We start from the raw sequence: 22014 nt of genomic DNA on the forward strand, positions 1-22014 counted from the left end.
CTGTTACCAACCCTTAGTAAACTTCTGGAAAAAATGGTGTTTGACCAGATACAATGCTATTTTACAGTAAACAAATTGACAACAGAATTTGAGCATGCTTATAGGGAAGGACACTCAGCAAGCACAGCACTTACACAAATGACTGATGATTGGATGAGAGAAATTGATGATAAAAGGATTGTGGGGGCTGTCTTGTTAGACTTCAGTGCAGCTTTTGACATTATTGATCATAGTCTGGTGCTGGAAAAACGTATGTGTTATTGCTTTACACCCCCTGCTATAATGTGGATAAAGACTTAATTGTCTAACAGAACACAGAGGGTGTTCTTTAATGGAAGCCTATCAAATATAATCCAGTTAGAGTCAGGAATTCCCCACGGTAGCCCCTTGCTTTTAATTTTTTTAAATAATGCCGCTGACTTTGAGTAAAGCCAGAGTTTCTATGTATGCGCATGACTCAACACTATACATGTCAGCTACTACAGCGACTGAAATGACTGCAACACTCAACAAAGAGCTGCAGTTAGTTTCAGAGTGGGTGGCCCTAAATATTTCTAAAACTAAAAGCATTGTATTTCATACAAAATATTCACTAAACCCTAAACCTCAACTAAATCTTGTAATAAATAATGTGGAAATTGAGCAAGTTGAGATGACTAAACTGCTTGGAGTAACACTAGATTGTAAACGGTCATGGTCAAAATATATTGATACAGTAGTAGCTAAGATGGGGAGAAGTCTGTCTATAATAAAGCGATGCTCTGCCTTCTTAACAACACTATCAACAAGGCAGGTCCTACAGGCCCTAGTTTTGTCACACCTTGACTACTGTTCAGTCGTGTGGTCAGGTACCACAAAAAAGGATCTACGAAATTTGTAATTGGCTCAGAACAGGGTAGCATGGCTGGCCCATGGATGTAATCTAGAGGTGAAAGAAACGTACACCGATTTAGACTTTGATCTGAAGCCATTCTTGTGATTATTGTGATTTTGCTATTGTAAATGTTTGTAGGCTTATGTAGCCAAATTGTATCTATGATCGTACGCTATCCATTTATGTATTTTGTATGGTATTTTAATATATGAGAATTAACCAATGATATCAGGCCACACCCGGCCATGGTTACAGACACCTGTGTGTGTCTTTTGACACTATATAAATGAGTCACCCCACAGTGTTTGTCATTATACCCTGATGGAGACAGCTTGTCTGTCGAAACTTTGGACATAACAATCTTTGCCTCTGAGCTCCTAGAGTGTGTGGCTCTCCTTTATTTTTTAAGTGGCCCTTGCATGTACACAGAGAGCTAATATTAATAATATGCATGTCAATCTCTTCTGGCTGAAAGTGGAGGAGAGATTGACTTCATCACTACTTGTATTTATGAGAGGTATTGACATGTTGAATGCACCAAGAGGTCTGTCTAAACTACTGGCACACAGCTCGGACACCCATGCATACCCCACAAGACATGCCACCAGAGGTCTCTTCACAGTCCCTAAGTCCAGAACAGAATATGGGAGGCACACAGTACTACATAGAGCCATGACTACATGGAACTCTATTCCACATCAAGTAACTGACGCAAGTAGTAAAATTAGATTTTAAAAAACAGATTAAAAAAAAAACCTTATGGAACAGCGGGGACTGTGAAGCAACACACTGCTTTGGCAGCAGCTAATGGGGATCCATAATAAATACAAATAGAAATGGAAGGTTGGAGATTGGCCAAAAATGTATAAGAGCTGAAGACTCTAGATTACTTTTCTTCCGAAGGGGTTTCACCATAGCAGTTTTTAGTGCAGTGGGGAAAGTGCCATAAGCATATTAACCAAGTTCGGTGTAATATCTAGTGCGACTGAGTGTAGAAAGATGATTAAACTCCGCAAGATATAAGCGCATGGTGTCAATACGATACCTTTGTCACGCCCTGACCGTAGAGATCCTTATTATTCTCAATGTTTGGTTAGGTCAGGGTGTGACTCGGGTGGGAACATTCTAGATTTTGTATTTCTTTGTTGGCCGGGTATGATTCCCAATCAGAGGCAGCTGTCTACCGTTGTCTCTGATTGGGGATCATACTTAGGCAGCCCTTTTCCCACCTGTGATTGTGGGATGTTGTTTTTGTATAGCTGCTTAGAAGCCTGCAAGACTTTACGTTCGTGTTTTTGTATGTTGTTATTTTGACGGTGTTCATTTTAATAAAAGGGAGAAAAAAAATCGCCAATCACACTGCACCTTGGTCTCCTTCATTAGACGAACGTGACAGAACATCCCACCAAAAACAGACCAAGCAGCGTGGCCAGGATAGTTGGACATGGGAGGAGATCCTGGAAGGCAAAGGACCCTGGACGCGTATTGGGGAATATTGCCGGTCAAGGGAGCAGATGGAGGCAGCGAGAGATGAATGGCGTTGAGATCGGGAGTCACGGCAACGACGGAAGCCCAAGAGGCAGCTCCAAAAACATTTTTTTGGGGGGGGCACACGGGGAGATTGGCGGAGTCAGGCTTGAGACCTGAGCCAAATCCCCGTGCATACCGTGGGGAGCATGTGACCAGTCAGGCACCGTGTTATGCGGTGATGCACACTGTGTCTCCAGTACACATTCACAGCCCGGTGAGCTCGTTGCCTGCGCCCCGCATTTGCCGTGCTAAAGTGAGCATTCAGCCAGGACGGATTGTGCCGGCTCAGCGCTCCTGGTCTCCAGTACGCGTCCTCGTTTCAGGATATCCTGCGCCAGCTCCACGCACCCGGCCTCCAGTGCGTCTCCCCAGTCCGGTGAGACCTGTTCCGGCTCCACATACGAAGCCTCCAGTGATGATCCATGGTCCGAAGCCTCCAGTGATGATCCATGGCACGAAGCCTCCAGTGATGATCCATGGCACGAAGCCTCCAGTGATGATCCATGGCACGAAGCCTCCAGTGATGATCCATGGCCCGGAGCCTGTAGTGATGATCCATGGCACGAAGCCTCCAGTGATGGTCCATGGCACGGAGCCTGCAGCGACGGTCTCCAGTCCGGAGCCTGCACGCTGCATCACGCTGCAACTTGGTATCCTTCATACGACGAACGTGACAACCTTCATTATTCCGGCACCTAGATATATGATGCACATACTGTTGCTACATAATATCTCTCTTACAGTACATGTTTCGGAACATTAATATATTGGGGGAAAATAGTGTAGTTTTCCTGGAGCTAAACATACTATTTCATAAAATACAACATTGTCAGTCCACTTAGTGGACTTATTCTGTGTGCAGATGCAGAACCTTGCTGCAATGGCTAACTGAACAGCAAAGCACCACTTACACAGCAGCCACTGTAGATGAAACGAGACAGCTGTCAGTCATCTGAGCAGCTCTACTGTGGTGTAATCCGAGGATAATGAATCATTAAATTCCAGCCAAGTGAGTTTGGTGGTTTAGATTCGATGCCTGAGCGTCCCGTCTGAACAATTTTTTGCTATTCATTTACTTGACACCTCTGTAATCATAATTGAAGTAAGGGCTGTGAGATCTCGTTTCTTCATTTGGAAAAGAAATGTGTGTGTGTGTGTATATGTATATATATATATTTTCCCCCAAATATATATATATATATATATATATATATATACATACATTTTTTCCCCAAAATATATATATATATATACACACACACACACACACACACACACACACACCACACTACAGTCCCTATGTTTGTCTTTAATTACCAGCTTTGTTCATTATACCATTTACTTTATTCAAATGCATAAATGTGGTCAAGTTAATATAGGGAACATGAAAGAGTAGGCATCTTAATAGGCCTGAGATTGGTCATGGTCCAGGATTATATAAATGGATTTGTGGTTATGCTGAGAAAAAAAGCCTTAACAACCCATTGAGTGAGGCATATTACATATGATATGCGCAAACACAGCAATTGACAACAATCAATTCAGCCGCGCGCTCGCTCAACGACCCAGCAGCCCCTCCCTGATGACACTCTCCATTGTGCCCTCACTCTCTCTTTCTCCACCCCTTCCCCCCACCTCACCCCTTTACCTTTGTTTGTCTCTCTCTTCCCCCAGCAGGGTTTTTCTTTAAGTGATTTTCTTTATTGTTTTTAGTGCATAACCCTAATAAATCACGGGCTTCCCGATTATTGTGAAGCCGAGTGGCTTGACCATGAACAACATAATGAGAAGCCCTACTTCAGGGTCTTTAGATTGGGGTCAAATGGGGGAATGTCTCACGCTGTTTCAAAGTAATCCTCATATTATATGATTGAATATAATTGGTGGAGTAGCAACACAGTTTTTTTATCTTTCCAAATTTGTAATTTTTTTCTGCAAGTTGGCTGCAAAGACACACCTTGTAAAAGAAATTGGTCACAAGATCTTAGAAATAAAAAATGACTCCTCCCAGACTTTGGTTGAAATGTAGTGTGGCTCCGGAACAATTCTTTGGGACTGGAGGCACATTACAAATCTCTCTCAGGAAATCTAACATCAATCTACTAACCACCTACTACCCCCGAACACAACACCACCATTCATCTCAGCCAAACAGAGATGATTAAGGCGTCCAAATTGGATTTACGTATGGACAGCAGGAGCGCCTCTGCCACCCAATACCACCCCCACCACTGTAAATCTAATGTTTGGCCTCGGCTAACATGATCTTGGCTTGCACAGTTTATTTTTTATCTGTGCTGTTTTGTCTTTCACCTCTTTTCTTTGCTGCAAAAAATGTTTACCTTAAAAAACATAGGACATTGACACAGCGATGCATAGATTGAACATCACAGCAATGCCACACTGACAGCAAATGTCTAATTGTCTGTTATAATCTCCACCCGGCACAGCCAGAAGAGGACTGGCCACCACTCATAGCCTGGTTCCTCTCTAGGTTTCTTCCTAGGTTCTGGCCTTTCTAGGGAGTTTTTCCTAGCCACCGTGCTTCTACACCTGCATTGCATGCTGTTTGGGGTTTTAAGCTGGGTTTCTGTACAGCACTTTGAGATATCAGCTGATGTACGAAGGGCTTTATAAATACATTTGGTTTGATTTAGATGATGCTTTTGAATTTAAGGGGCATAAACAGTATGGGGACGACTAGGAATAAATTCAGTATCCTTGCCAAGCCTTCCGATAATGTTCCACGTGACGGCAAAATAAGTAAAAGGGTGGCTCTGGAAGCATTATCTCTTCCATCTTAAATTAATTTAGCTGCTTTCACATTTTGGCTTGGATATATCCAGGCGATCCAAATTGTTGCCTGCAGACACAAACTCAATATTCATTTCATTATGCTTTAACAAACCATATTTCTGTCATAAAATGGAAGACCCCATTATTATTTCTCTGTTCTAGTTGCCTCAGTGATTACTTTTGGGTTCGCTGTTTGTCTGTTTTTCAACTCCTCTGCTCATCTTGTGCTCTGAAAGAGAACCTAGCAAGACTCCCCAAAAAACATGCCAGTTGAAAACAGAGGAGCCTTGGGTGACGTTTAATGTAGCCTACCATATTTTTTTATTTTTTTTTTTTTTTAACAAGGCAAGTCAGTTAAGAACAAATTCTTATTTAGAATGACGGCCTACCCCGGCCAAACCCTAACCCGGACGACGCTGGGCCAATTGTGCACCGCCCTACGGGACTCCCAATCACATCCGGTTGTGATACAGCCTGGAATTGAACCAGGGTCTGTAGTGACACCTCTAGCACTGAGATGCATTGCCAAATTTTTTTGCAGTATTACTTTAGTGCATTATTGCAAACAGGATCATGTTTTGGAATATTTGTATTCTGTCTTTTAGGTTAGTATTGTGGAGCAACTACAATGTTATTGATCCATCCTCAATGCTTTCCTATCACTGCCATGAAACTCTGTAACTAGGACGCCTGTATCTTTGTTGTGACTGGGTGTATTGATACACCATCCAAAACATAATTAATTTCACCATGCTCAAAGGGATATTCAGTGTCTCCTTTTTTAATTTTACCCATCCACCAATAGGTGCCCTTCTTTGCAAGGCATTGGGAAAACTCCATGGTCTTTGTGGTTGAATCTGTGCTTGAAATTCACTACCCGACTGAGGGATATTAGAGATACTTGTATGTGTAGGGTACATTGATGGGGTAATCATAAAACATGTTAACCACTATTATTGCACACAGAGTGAGTCCATGCAACTTAATAATATGTGACTTGTTAAGAAATTATTTACTCCTGAACTTATTTAGGCTTGCCATAACAAAGAGGTTGAATATTTATTGACTCAAGCCATTTCAGCTTTACATTCTGTATTCATTTGTAATATCTAAAAACAAAATTACACTTTGACGTTGTGGGGTATTGTGTGTAGATCAGTGGCACACAATCTCAATCCATTTTAAATTCAGGATGTAACATAACAAAATGTGGAAAAATTCAACGGGTGTGAATACTTTCTGAAGGTACTGTATCTCCCTCAATTACCTCGCACCCCTGCACATTGACTCAGTATTAGAACCCTGTGTTATTAATACATGTTATTACTTTTCTATTATTCCTTTATTTTCTCTCTGCATTGTTGGAAAGGGGCCGTAAATAAGCATTTCATTGCTAGTCTTCACCTGTTGTTTACGAAGCATGCGACGAATAAAGGCCTTTCCCATGCAGAGAAAAATATAAAATAATAACACAAGGAATAAATACACAATGAGTAACGATAACTTGGCTATATTTACACGGGGTACCAGTACGTAGTCGATGTGCTGGGATACAAGATAATTGAGGTATATTTATACATATAGGTAGGGATAAAGTGACTAGACAACAGGATAGATAATAAACAGTAGCAGCAGTGTATGTGATGAGCCAGGGGTTCCCAAACTTTCTGGGCCCATGACGCCATTTAGATATTTGAAAATTCTCACAACCCCAACCATGTGAACAAAAGTATGTAATTAACAGCCAGAGTTAACTTTTTTTATTGGAGGCTATGGCAGTCAATTGAAAACCACTGATTCTCTTCTTAACTCACCATCACATACATTATGTCAGACAACTTGCAGTTGTGAGTCACCACCACTAATGAGATGGGTGTGCATGATGCATGTAGCGTCAGAGCTTCTCAAAGTCATGGGGCGTGGTTGACAGTGCACACCTCATCTCTGCTGTCACATCCAACCTGGATCGACATTTGGTTTAATGGAGATGAGAGCACTGAATCCAGCTTCACACAGATATGACCTTATTTTTCCCAGTCTGAGCTTGTTTTTATTATTATTTTTTATTCCAAGTTGTCTTGAACTCACTAGTCAGAAATCAAAGATTTCCGAGTTCCCAGTTGTTTTGTGTTTTGAACATGGCATTAATGCTTAGAGGGAGACGGCAGGGTATTCCCTTTGAGTCAGGAACCAAAACTCCTCCATAGTGACCCGTGAAAGCAATCAGTCACATGACAGCTCGATCAGCTGTTTGATTTCACTTACCGGCATGTCATCTGAGCCAGGATCACAGTCAAACGGATTGGGAAGTAGGTCCCAAAGTGCTCTTCCAAGCGATGGAGGTGAGCAGTCGTCACTCATGTGGGACACTTACTGATGTTGTTTTCTGTTAGAAACATGCACAGCCGAGGGAAGGAGGCATGGTTCACTTTCGAAAGACTCTCTCTAATAAGAATTGTTTCCTCTGAATCCACTGATTTGGTCACTCATTCATTTGTAGAATGTTTTTGTTTTTCCCCTGCATGCTTGCATTCAGTTTGTTCAGTTTCCCAAATATGTCTGCTACGTAGGCTAGGACACATTTTCTTTATGTTACACAGAAAGTCAACCAAGGCAGTTTCTTTTTTCTCTCTTTTTTTTAACATCCATTGTGAATGACAACAGCTTCTTTCTCAATGCGACAAATCTTTCCAACACTACCCCTTGATAACCACCAAGCCTCGGTATGAAATAGAACATTTTCATGCTCTGATCCCATATCTCCACATAGTTTTACAAACAGGCGTGTGGATATGGTTTGATGTAGTTTACAATCGAAGTTACCTGCTGCAGTATATCGCCGAGTTCTGTGCTCAGCTCTTTTGCTGCCAGTTGATCTCAGTGTATCATACAATGTGTCCATATGGCAGAGGGAGACACATTCATAACTAGAGTGCCCACTGTCCCGCCATAGATGGAGCCCCATCTGTGCAAAAGCCCATAATTCTATCCCATGGAATCTGTTTTTCGTCAATATAGTCACGCAGCATACTAAACATCCCCTGTGCCGTTTCATACTTGGGAATTGTGAGACAGAACAATATGTCCTCATGACATGTATAGCAAACAAAAGTCAATGCATGGGCAACTCGGCCCTCACAGCTAACGTCCATTTGGAGAGCATCTGCAGGGGAGTTTGAGTCATTCAGTCAGTTTCCTCTTGATTGCTAGCAATAGCATAAATTATCTGTTTAACAGTGTTATGTGACAAAGGTATTGATGTGAGTTTTTGTGCCTCTTCCTCCCCAAACATTATTTCACCATATCAATTGCAGCCGGTAATATAAAAGTCTCTGCAATAGTGGTTTCATAGCGTAGCTGGCCTAGCCATTCACCGTAGGAATAATTCAAGTGCAACGGTCAAGTGTGGCCTTTTCCCATGATCTAAGAGCGCTCTTTGGTTGAATTTTATCTTTTAGATTTTTATCATTTTCATTTAGATTTTTAAGGTTAACCAAATTACTATGATTGAGATACAAAGACGATATAATAATCTATATATTTTATTTTTCTTCAGGATTTTGGAAACTCCCGTGACCTCATTTTCATATCAGGCCACGTGGAGTTGCTATCTCCAGTTAGGGATCCGCTGCTATAGGCCGTCTCATTGTCGTCAGTGATCAGGCCTACTACCGCTGTGAAGTCAGCAAACTTAATGATGGTGTTGGAGTCGTGCGCAGCCACGCAGTCATGGGTGAACATGGAGTACAGGAGGGGACTAAGCACGCACCCCTGAGGTGCCCCAGTGTTGAGGGACAGCGTGGCGGATGTATTGTTGTTCTTGACACAAACCGGTGCACCTACTACCATACCCTGTTCAAAGGCACTTATTTTGTCTTGCCCATTCACCCTTTGAATGGCACACATACACAATCCATGTCTCAACTGTCTCAAGGCTTAAAAATTCTTCTTTAACCTGTCTCCTTCCCTTCATCTACATTGATTGAAGTGGATTTAACAAGTGACATCAATAAGGGATCATAGCTTTCACCTGGATTCACCTGGTCAGTCTGTCATGGAAAGAGTAGGTGTTTCTAATGTTTTGTATATTCAGTGTATATGTGTATTGCAACCAGTGGACAGCCAGTGTAAAATATGCTCTTGCAACAGCTGGATAGTGCAGATCCCAGCCTATGGAATAAAAGCTTGAGGGACTTCCTCCCTTCCAAACTTCTCAGTGGTATTGTGCTCCATAGTGTCAAAAACAAGTTTAATTTAGGAAGACCATGAGTAGGGATTTTCATGCTCAATCTAATTCGTGCTGATTAACAACAACAAAAAATTATATATGCTGAAACCCGCACACTTTTGATAGACTTAAACAGCTGCAAATTAACGAGACATCAACATGTCACCAACAAAAACAATAGACCTATAGCAAATGCAGCATATGGCATTCATTTTACACATGCGACTAGCACTTTTCAGTAGTGCTCAAAGCCTACCATTCCATTAAAGCAGCATTTATTTTTCAACTCAAAAGTAATGAGCCTAATCAGTCCTCCATGACAACAAAATCATAAAAAACAGTAGGCTAATAATTCCTTTTTTTTACCAGACCATAAACCAGAAACTATTTGGCTATCTATATATTTCTATATTTCCAAGTCATGTTTATATTCTTGAAGATCACAGAGAATTAATTAAATTAATTGGAATGACTGGAAATCTGAATACAATTATGCTATATCTTTATGTGAAGAACATCAATTTATGGCCACTTATGTAAACTAAAACATTGATTTATCCTGCAATAGATGTCATTTAATTGGTAATATTCATTTTTGTCTTCTTCTAATGAAGAGGAAAGTAATCTAAAAGTAAGTAATCAGATTATGTTAATGAGTTTGGGTAATCCAAAAGTTATGTTACTGATTACAATTTTGGACAGGTTAACTAATAACTAACGAATTACATTTACATTTTAGTCATTTAGCAGATGCTCTTATCCAGAGCGACTTACAGTAGTGAATGCATACATTTCATACATTTTTTTTCTGTGCTGGCCCCCCGTGGGAATCGAACCCACAACCCTGGTGTTGCAAACACCATGCTCTACCAACTGAGCTACAGCGAAGTAACCTACCCAACCCTGTCTATCATGGATCACATAGCAAACAGTTATTTCTGACCTAAGAATAGTCTTGCATCAACATTGAGACACCTACATTGCCTGTGCCTAGGGTGTGGAGACAGCAGCACCAATTTACTAAGGTAAAAATTTCAGACTAGCACATATCTTGCCATATTCTTCTCTCCCACAGGAGGCCATGTTTTCTTTGCTTCACACAAAAGATGCTGCAGCAACATCTATAGCACCTGCAAAACCAACCTAGCCAATCAGCAGGCGTGCATCTAACCCACAGGATGAGCTAAGAACAATTGCTAGGCATTACAACAGAGTGATGAGTCACTCCCTGGGCTTGGGGGACAATACAACACATGCCCCAGTCCTTTATATCTGTCCCTTCCAACAGCCATACCAAGAATGAATGTGTGTGTTGTGTGTCTATCTGTGTGGACATGTTTAACTATATTTGTGGAGACCAGAAGTCCCCACAAAAATAGTAAACAAACAAAAATTAGACCAACTGGGGATATTTTGCCGGTCCCAACAAGGAAAAATGCTATTTCTAGGGGGTTGAGGTTTATGGTAAGAATTTGTGTTAAGATAAGAATTGTGGTGTAAAGGTTAGGGTTAGATTTTGGGGTTAGGGGTTAAGGTTAGGGTTAAGTTTAGTGGTTAGGGAAAATAAGATTTTGAATGGGAATCAATTGTGTCCTCACAAGGTTAGTAAAACAAGACCATGTGTGTGTATGGGTGTGTGTGTATATGTCTTGGGGATGTGGTTAGCAGGTTTTAGTAGGCGTGTGTGTGTGTGTGTGTGCGTGCGTGCGTGCGTGAGGGGGTGCCATACAGGGTCGCCTCTCGACTTTCGAAGGCCTTTCCACTACAATGAGGAAAAAAATCCATTCAGAGACCAGGGTGGGCGAGGGGAGAGGGAGGTTGCTTTTCAGCAAACCAAAACCCCTTTCTCTTCTCCCTCCAATACTCTATAAAATGTCTTCAGAGCTTACACAATGGAAATCAGTCTGGGTCCCTATTCATGGATTGATTAATATGCAAAGACGGCCCATCCTTATCAAACAGTCAGCAATAAAAAAAATACAGTGCAAGCTGCCAGTGGAGTCATTTTGGATTTTTCATCCCTTTGGTCTTTCAACTGCAATGGGTTAATTCAATAAGTGAAATATGAAACCATTTGGTTTTGACAATTATTCCACGTTAACTCACTGATCTTAATATGAGACAGTAAAACCATGGCATTGTCATGACTGTCCTGTGAGGATCCAAATAGGTCAGATCAGGTTTGCAAAGAATAACTTCAACCAGACCCCCTCTCAACTCACCCCCTGTTGTAAATCAAGGAGAGACGATTCAGGTCTCTAATGTGGCTTTGTTTCAAGAGACTTTTCATGCTGAAACACTAACACGTTCAAAAGTGAATCCTGGAACAATAATTCTAACACAGATCGTGGGGAATGGTCAGAGGCAATCTATAGAACACTAATGTCATTTTATTTGTGGTTAGGGAAAACGTCACCCCGCTCCTCCGCTCTCTCCACTCGCTTCCAGTCGAAGCTCGCATCCGCTACAAGACCATGGTGCTTGCCTACGGAGCTGTGAGGGGAACGGCACCTCCGTACCTTCAGGCTCTGATCAGGCCCTACACCCAAACAAGGGCACTGCGTTCATCCACCTCTGGCCTGCTCGCCTCCCTACCTCTGAGGAAGCACAGTTCCCGCTCAGCCCAGTCAAAACTGTTCGCTGCTCTGGCACCCCAATGGTGGAACAAGCTCCCTCACGACGCCAGGACAACGGAGTCAATCACCACCTTCCGGAGACACCTGAAACCCCACCTCTTTAAGGAATACCTGGGATAGGATAAAGTAATCCTTCTAACCCCCCCCTCTTAAAAGATTTAGATGCACTATTGTAAAGTGGTTGTTCCACTGGATATCATAAGGTGAATGCACCAATTTGTAAGTCGCTCTGGATAAGAGCGTCTGCTAAATGACTTAAATGTAAATGTAAACTTGTTATTTTGTGATGTCATTAAACATTTTTTAAAGGAAATACTGTAACTTGGAAAGTATACCCACTACATGTATGAAGTTTCCATCAGATGCATTATGCATGTAATATGAAAAATTATGAAAGTGTTTTTGTTAAGAGAGGGATATGATTTTAGGAGCAATAAGAGATCATTGTTTTACATACACTTTGCACAGTGACAAGTCACGCCCCTGAGTGAGGTCAGAGAGCATGTCAGCATGACGGAACCACCCTTTCAAACAAACTGTATCAAATTATGGGTTAAGAATTAACATATCAGACCAGAAAAGCGTAATGCTTCAGCTGCACGCTAAAAAAGTGGTTTGAACTCTGAATCTCAACACGAGGTAGAGACAATAAACTCACCTCCTGGACAATCACTGGTAAGGCTGATTAGCAGTCCTAAGTTTAGTATCTTCGAAAGATAATTTAAGTAGGACCCTCTTACTACTCTGCTCAAACCATCGCATTACGTTACTCTCATCATCCCACTGGGAACCATCGACCCGGCTGGCTGGCCTATCTTCAAAGAAACATCTTCAGGAGCGAATGGATGGAAAATAAACTCTGTAGTTCTGCTCAGGACTACACGACAAGTCACCGGACAACTACAAAGGAAAACGGTATGAAACTTGTCGAAACCATTTTTGACAATCAGAGCCTTACAGGCGTGCCGCAAAAAGGCCCGAATCCCATTATAAGGTGGCCCAGTCCACCGAGAGAGATCCGGTGAACCAAGACATGTCACGTAAATACATTTATGATTTCTTACTCAAACAGGGCGGCGGTTCGTGTGCAAAGTATATGATTACTGTAAGTGAGAGAAGTTTCTAAATGTACCAAAGTATTATGTCTCTGTCCCTCTCTGCCCCCCTCTCCATCTCTTTTGTAACAAGCAGCCATGTTGTGTCATTCTACTAGGGACCTGTTTTTAACGTATTAAATGTGTATATTTATCCTGTATTACCATTTAATTAGCTAGTAAATAAATCATTAAACCAATTTGTGTAGTACTGAATCATAAGTAAGGCTTTTGCAGATGTAAGGAGGTTAAGACTGTTCAGAAGGATGATATGATACGAGGTTCTGATTTAATAAATTGACAGTTTTTGTTGTTGTTTTTACCCCTTTTTCATGGTATCCAATTGGTAGTTCCAGTCTTGTCTCATTGCTGCAACTCCTGTACGGACTCGGGAGAGGCGAAGGTCGAGAGTCATGTGTCCTCAAACACAACCAAGCCGCACTGCTTCTTGACACAATGCCCACTTAACCCGGAAGTCAACCACACCAATGTGCCAGAGGAAACACCATGCACCTGGCGACCGTGTCTGCATGCACTGCGCCCGGCCCGCCACAGGAGTCACTAGTGCGCAATGGGACAAGGACATCCCTGCCGGCCAAACCCTCCCCTAACCCGGACGACGCTGGGACAATTGTGCGCCACCCCATGGGTCTCCCGGTCGTGGCCGGCTGCGACAGAGCCTGGACTCAAACCCAGAATCTCTAGTGGCACAGCTAGCACTGCAGTGCCTTAGACCACTGCACCACTCGGGAGGCATAAATTGACTGTTTATAGATGTGATAGGTAAAGACCTTTTAGAGTTTAATATCGGGAGATGGTAACTCTTTAAAGAAACACTCTTGTGGTGCCCCAGATCCTAATGAGTTAATTGTTACAATTTAATTTAAATCGGGTAACAATTAAACATAGTTAGTTGGTTAGATAAATAACAGCCCTAAGATTAATGTTAAGTCACGTCACAACAGCATTGAGAATCTTTGGCACATAATACAGGTTATTCAGCCCCCAAAATCTATCCCACTATTCCAATGCAACATGCAGACCTACAACTGCACTACAGCCACATAAATACTATAGACTTGAACACATAGTGAAGAGTCTTCAGGATAAAATCTACAATGTCTTCATCAGGCTTCAGCAAATGGAAGTGGCGCAGCAACAAATGACTCACCCATGAGATTTCTGTTTTGTAGTTAAATCATATCACCTTTAAGCCTGCCCATTGAGCAAATAATTTAAGCCTTTCCACTTTCAGTCTATTATTGCACTTGCTAAGGTCTTACTCAAGAATTAAATATACTTTTGACTGGATTGGTTCAAAGGGGCTCTCTTAAGTTTATGTTCCATGAAGAACAGTCATCCTTGGGATGAAATCAATTCTTCCAAATGAGGCTTATCAATGAACCACAGAAAATCACATTTTGGCTCACTAAATTGAATTGCCGCCCATCTCCACATTCACACAGTCTTTTGAACAATCCTAGACACACAGGGGTTCTCCAACGTCTTGGTGAACAAAATCAGCATTGACCACAGAATCTGCTGCGAGAATCTGACTCGACTTACAGCGAGGGAGAGCTGTGACACACTGGTCTGGACAGGAGGCCATTGTAAATGCAGAATCGTGCAGAAATGTGCTGAGCTTTGATTGGTTATCTTAAAAAAATAATCTATCCTGGGGTGTTGAGACCTCACATTGTTTGGAAGGAGGCGGCGCTCAGGGACTGTGTGTGGTTTTCCATGTGGGTGTTGAAGTGAGAAAGACAGAGGAGAACCAATCAGTAAAAAAGCACATCCCCTTCATTATCAACGTATCATGCAGACAAAATACGAATAGCCTTTCCAATTGAAGTCAGGAGGACTGCAGGTGAGCTGCCAGAAGGAATGATAAACTTTAAAAGAGGTAGTGAGTGGTTAACCCCTTATTGGGCCCACAAAAAAGAGCAGATTTGTATTACATACAGGATGAATGACCTGTACTTCATACACACAGACCTAGCCAATCATTACAAACAAGAGTAGAGCTACGTTGAAGACTATCAATGTTATGCCAAATTTAAAGTACAATTTACCTCCACTTTGGTACACACAATGCTGTATATTATTATTATTATGTACATTACAGATTAGTCTAAAACCTTGTGTGTATATCCCTTTAAACGCTATGCCTCTCATCCAACAGGAACGGGGCAGGGTTTGAAGCTTGATGTTTTATTCATATCTCATTCCAAGCAACAGACCAAAAGCCTTATAATTTTCCCTTGTTAAGCTGCTTTTTACAGTTTCCCCCTCAAAAAAGGGAATCATATTTCCATAGTGGCTTTGAACTTGCCACAGAAGTTGAAATCCCAGATGTTAACCATCTTGGAATTGTTTATTTTCTGTCCAACTGTTGACTAATCTTAAACTTCACCCTCTTCTTGAGGTAAACTCTACTCCGAACACAAAAACAACATGCTTTTTGCAAAGTCTTTGCACTCCCCATTTTTTATTTGCTTAATTTTAAAGAACTCCCTGAAGTTTGTTCTCTCCTGGATTTACTTTTTTGACATTGATGGGGACCTGAACCTGCCAAAAAGCACCAGAGCCAGGGGCTTCCGAGAGAATGCCACCAATGTGATGGGAATGTGTGGCGGGAGCCATCGTTTGGCTGGCAGTCACATGTGCACTTAATGGTAAGGGTCATAACATGTCAACACCAGACAACAACACCAGACAACAGCACAGGCACAGTTTTTGCACCACTACCGTCTGTCACAAATCACACAGCCCCAATGCAATATTCCAACCGTGACAGGAGCCAACTACAAAACCTCCTTAAAACAGCTTCCGAGAGACAAATGTGATGTAAGAAAAAGAGGGAAGAATGGCAGTGATTCTCAAATGTGCTTGTCACTTGACTGAGTCAGAGAATGAAATGTAACCAGCAACAGCTCCCTGTCTGTCTAGTTGGATCTCCTATGTGCTCTCTGGCTTCAGACTGATGGCAACAGATGTGATGATGCACCTCCATTCCACAGAACTAGTTACTGTTAATACTCCCCCAACCAGCCAAAGCCTTTGTCTTGCTGCCTTTTAGTCAAGCCAGTCGTAAAATATAAGCCACTTTTCATATTCAATTAGTTTCTTTCTCAAACAATATATATCATTTCATCCAGCAAAGAATCTAGCGGTGATTTGGGCATTTTCTTGGATGTTGGCCATGGTTCCTTGTTAGTCACTGGCATCGGAATGTAATTATCAGCGAACTGGAACTGAATATTTTTAATTACATTGTTCATGTACAATTTTTCAAATCTGCTTTCTAACAGCATATTACTGTCGTTACTTGCTTAGGACTAACACCTCACAGGCCAATCAAATAATGTGATCCTTTTTAAAAATGTATTTAACCAGGCAAGTCAGTTAAGAACAAATCCTTATTTACAACGACGGCCTACCCCGGCCAAAACCGGATGACGCTGGGCCAATTGTGCACCGCCCTATGGGACTCCCAATCACAGCCAGATGTGATACAGCCTGGATTTGAACCAGGGACTGTAGTGAAGCCTCTTGCAATGAGATGCAGTGCTTTAGACCGCTGCGCCACGCAACTCCCTTTCAATGGAGTAGGACTTAGTTATTCACAATTGTTAAATTCTCTCTCTCTAGTCCATTGCACTTTCCCTCCTCAAAATGAACTGAATCTGGGTATTTCTCGTGAACACTGGAGTAGGCTACTGATTTTGAGGAGCTCTTAATATTCCCCCTACTGTTGCTTAGTCCTCATGACCATTTTCTTCCTCACATTTTCACTGGAGCTACCCTTCTCCTAAACCTCCCTGACATCAATGTCACCTCCCTAGCTCAACCAAAGACAAAATAGTTTTTTGTTTGTCAATAAAAAAAACATACTCATTCTCATCTTTATGCAAAAACACACATGTAGGCCTATTCTTAACAATTAGTTTTATGGAATGTGTATCTGCATGTGCATGTTTTTCAGAGAGAGCGAGGAGGGGTGTCCTCCTGCCTGAGGACAGCACTCTCTGATTGGATATAATTGTTTACCATGGAATTCACAATGACCACTGAGACATTTCTTTAGATCTTTACATAAATAGTCAGTGGCGTTTATTCATGGCTGCCAAAGCAAGCCAGGCTTCCCAACCCCCAAAAAATGTAAAAACATCTTTAACTTTCGTCTCTCTGTTTCATAATTTTCCTTCAATTCTGAAGAGGCTGAATGTATCTCACCGGTGAAAGCACCCGAGTGAGCGCAACAGCGCCCCTCTGTCTCTCTTGATACTGTCTGGTCCAAACGAGTATGACATTGCTGCCACCCGTAGTATTGAATGCAGAGGAAGCCAGCGAGCATCTGGCCTCCCTTGACAAAAACAATATAAAACATTTGCCAATCAGCGTCGAGCTAAACTGAGCAAGCTCAACTGTGAACGGTCCTGGAGCACCAAAAAAATTGTCAAGGGAAACCAGCTTGGATTTGGCGTCACTCCAATCAAAACCCTCAGACCAAACGTCATTGACAGAGAAACTGTTCATTTATCATCGAATCACAGCCTACTTCGCCAAAGAGGTGATGACTTAACAAGCACATTCACGAAAAAAGCACTGTCGTTACACCAATGTGCCTAACCATAAACATCAATGCCTTTCTTAAAATCAATACACAAGTATATTTTATTAAACCTTCATATTTAGTTGAAATAAATTCATGTTAGCAGGCAATATTAACTAGGGAAATTGTCACTTCTCTTGCGTTCTGTGCAAGCAGAGTCAGGGTATATGCAGCAGTTTGGGCCGCCAGGCTCGTTGCGAACTGTGTGAAGACCATTTCTTCCTAATAAAGACCATAATTAATTTGCCAGAATTTTACATAATTATGACATAACATTAAAGGTTGTGCAATGTAACAGCAATATTTATATCTGTGTGTTTATTATATTTTAATAAAGTATATGATTTGATATTTGATAGAGCAGTCTGACTGAGCGGTGGTAACGGTGAACCACCAGCTTTCATATGTTCTCATGTTCTGAGCAAGGATCATAAACGTTAGCTTTTTTACATGGCACATATTGCACTTTTACTTTCTTCTCCAACACTGTGTTTTTGCATTATTTAAACCAAATTGAACATGTTTCATTATTTATTTGAGACTAAATAGATTTGTATTTATCTATTATATTAAGTTAAAATAAAAGTGCTCATTCAGTATTGTTGTAATTGTCATTATTACAAATATATATATAAAAATCGTCTGCTTTTTTTGGTCCTCCAATAATCGGTATCGGCGTTGAAAAATCATAATCGGTCGACCTCTAAAGCTGACCACACCGCTCGCGTCACATGCGCAAGCATTGCAAAATAAATGTACACATACATGCTATTCAATCATTGCACCCACACTGCTCGCGAGCGTCTGCGTGGCCAGGCGCTAAAATAGAAATTGGTTCTATTTGTGACTCTCAACGTGCTGCAAGTCCAGCCTCTCCCATCTCCTCATTGGTTTTTAGGAGCATATACCCACATGAGTGACTGAAAGAACTTAGGTCCACACTCCGGTCGGTTGTAGTAATGCTGTAAAGTTGGTTGCCGACTGCCATATAAAGGCCAAAGAGGAAAAAGAAGCCTGAAGGAAGGAGGAGAGATGAGGAGAAACAAATTCGGTTTATCTGTGGATTAGTTGTCCAAGTAGAGGACCTTGTGCATTTCAGGTAAAATAACAACCCAAATATATACCAGGACAAATTATCTAGCAACAGCAAGCTAGCTAGTTAAATTGCCATAAATGTTTAATTGCTTTTTGACCTGTCCCCAAATTAATATAATTGGTTCACAGTTTGTTTTGACATTTCAACCTGTGTGTCCTGATCGCTTCTGATGTGGGTGAACAAAATCAACTTGGGCACGCAGATGCACGCACGCTTGTGGTTTGGTCAGCATGTTACTGTACATGCAGTATGCTTTGTAGACTTCACCATACAGAGGTTGCTATCCGGTTTTGTGACAAAACAAAGGTGTGGTTGAATTTATTCTGACACTGTATTCTTATTGTCTCAGACTTTAGGCCTATATATCACTGTCGCAAAGCATAGGAATTTAACAGGTTATTGAGCAAACAACGCAATTATCACAACACATAGGTACATTTCTTTTTTTGGGGGGGGGGGGGCCTTCCCCAGTGATTTTACCCACACCCGGCTACTGATAATAGTAGCATATATTCTCCATAGACAGAAAGAAAAACACTGTACAAGCCATGGGTTTCTGTTTTCTCTCCAAAAATCAATAGGCCAATTCGGGGGAGACAAAAATTCTCAGACGCAAATACAGAAGTGTCATATAACCCTGACTGGAAGGGCTTGCTAGGTCCATCAAATGCATGTATAATGTAAAATGTATTGATGTAGCTAACTATGCTACTATGTGGCTCACGTTACAAGCATGCACGGTCTGTCAGCACGGAGCTCTATTGATCAAATACAATGTAGCCTATCATATTGAAAGCTGCAACTGACAATCAGCCTCGGGATATTTTCAATCACCTCACTGTCTTGTTTTGTACGCTTTGTACATGTACGTATGAATTTATAAAAACAAAAACTCCCTTAAACACTTGTCATTGAAAACAAAATAAGACATTAGGCTTTCACGTTTAACCTAGAATACTATAATCCACTAAGAAATGTCGTAGCTAGCGCGTTCTAAAAAATGTTTTGCATGTGCATACGTTTGAGGACCGAAACAAAGCATCCCCATTAGCAACCAACGTTTGAGCACAATATATGCGAGACCTCAACATCTATATTTAATGCCTAAAAAGCTACCCAACTCATTTTATTAGACTACTGTAAATGGTTATATGTTTCTCATAAATTCAATGTGACAGGCATCAAATCTAACACATTCAAAATTAAACTCTTGGGGGATTTTGCTGACACAAAGGTGCACCAATGAAATGCTTGCTTCCCCAAGACCAAATGCACCCATCTTCCCCTTGGAGCTTAACCCACTCCTCAGCAACAACAAAGCTCAGGGTTAGGAAAAACAGGTTGTCAAACTGCTCCTAACAAACCATGTCTAGTCTAGAGAGCCCAAATCACGAGGAATACAGCTCAATTAAAGGACAAGTGATATTCTCTTATTACGCTGATAGTTTACAGTAGCCTACGGACAGTAGCCTTTCGGGATTTAGTCTATAACGCGATGAAATAAGCCAAAGAATATAGTTAATTTCCCTTCATGTTACCACAGCCATTATTGAGAGAACATACCCTACTATCCCGTTTCTCTCATATATGGGAAAATCATGTTTCCATTGCCTCTGTGTCCTTCCTATATCCAAGGCAACAGCTCCAATATGATATAACTAACTGTCCATTGAAACACATATGAGACGCGGTTAGCACGGATGAGATACGGATGCTACTATAAAGTGAACAAAACACAGAACTTTCAGAATTAATAGAAAACTTTCATTTTTCAATGAATAAAGGTGGCCATCTCCAATAAAACATTTGATTTTTTTTATAAAAACATAATCTTACCTGCATAGCCAAAGAAGAGTAATGCCCAGATCTGATCCATTGTTTGAAGCATTGCAATATCACAAAATTATTCTCCTTGAAGAATAGATAGACAGACTTGGCTGGACGATTTCTGTGTTCTGAATAAATATTTGTTTTCCAACTATTGTATTGTGATAGCAATATTATAATTGGTCCTTGCAGCTACCCTGGAACGCACGCGAGTAGCTCGAAGAATGAGTGACAAGCAGCAGCCGTAGCACACACAACACGAATTAATCCGCCAGGGCAAAGCGTTTGCGCTCACACGCTCGATGGGGGCAATGGGATGCAGGCACAAACTAGTGCGCTCAGTTAGTCGTTCTCCACTGCGGCTGCACAGAGACTGCAGATGGTGTGTTAGGAAAATCTTGTCATGGAGTTTGTGAATAATTCGGATTAGGAATCTCACGAAAACTGTATTGAGCCTTACAAAACAGAAGTGCATTTTGAGAAGATCTTTAACCAAAAATATTTTGCCTGGTTATTTTCAACCATGAAAAAAATGTAAGTCTACATCCGCACCTGCTGAGATGTGCAGTTTTGCGCAATTGTGCATTGTCTCCACCTACTGTTTATCACCATGTGACTCGCCAAATTACCAGTTCACCTTTCTCATGATGAAAATTCATGGATGTATTCCTTGTGCAGCTTTCCTTATTGGTTCACACGTTTTGTATTTAGCACCTAATTTAACCACACTGTGGTACCTGCTCAGTCCATAAATGCATGAATCTTAAACAAGTCCGTATTTTATTTAGGACGCTCAGTCACCATCTGGTCACGACGACACTCGGCGACCTAATTAATAGCCTAAAATGCTTCCCGGGAAAATAGGGCATCCTCTGCACTGCGTCAAGTCCCCTCTAACTAAACTGCATATTTTTATAGTTTCCAATTCCTTTTAGCAGTAACGGACTACACAAAAATCACACAAGTTGCACGCCTCCCTTTATGCCAAGTGCAAACCACATTTAATGTTATGTTTCAGGACGACTAGAGCAGACAATTCATTAGCAGGTGCAACATGAGGTTGTCCATAGAAAACCGTTGTCCATAGAAAACCGAGAGTTGCATTTCTATGGCCATTTGATTAATAGGCTACTTAGCATTTTACACCATATATATTTAACACCATTTCATGCCTTCAACAGCTATCTGTCATGAGCAGACATTCTCATATTCCATATTCACACAAGTGATATCCATTTGATCAATGGAACTTGCTCCTATGGTTAATATCTGATTGAAAAAGGTGAAAAGGCCTACTTATGCATGAACATGTAGACCA

The 22014-nt window shown here is 41.3% G+C and overlaps 1 protein-coding gene across 21 annotated transcripts in view; it reads right to left on the bottom strand.

Annotated features, from left to right (window-relative positions):
• Window positions 1–21030, bottom strand: part of LOC106603640 (neural cell adhesion molecule 1) — a 303528-nt gene extending 282498 nt beyond the window's left edge. For 4 of the 21 annotated variants that reach the window (XM_045717225.1, XM_045717226.1, XM_045717224.1 and 1 more), the window contains exon 1: window positions 20706–21030. In XM_045717225.1, the coding sequence (XP_045573181.1) occupies window positions 20706–20757 (52 nt within the window). In that variant the 5' untranslated portion in view covers window positions 20758–21030. The remainder of the gene's footprint in view (window positions 1–20705) is intronic. The other 17 variants (XM_045717228.1, XM_045717231.1, XM_045717230.1 and 14 more) reach the window with 11 other exon arrangements.
• Window positions 21031–22014: the final 984 nt, after the last annotated feature.

Source organism: Salmo salar, chromosome ssa04 (assembly GCF_905237065.1).
Source record: "Salmo salar chromosome ssa04, Ssal_v3.1, whole genome shotgun sequence".
Lineage (NCBI taxonomy): Eukaryota > Metazoa > Chordata > Actinopteri > Salmoniformes > Salmonidae > Salmo > Salmo salar.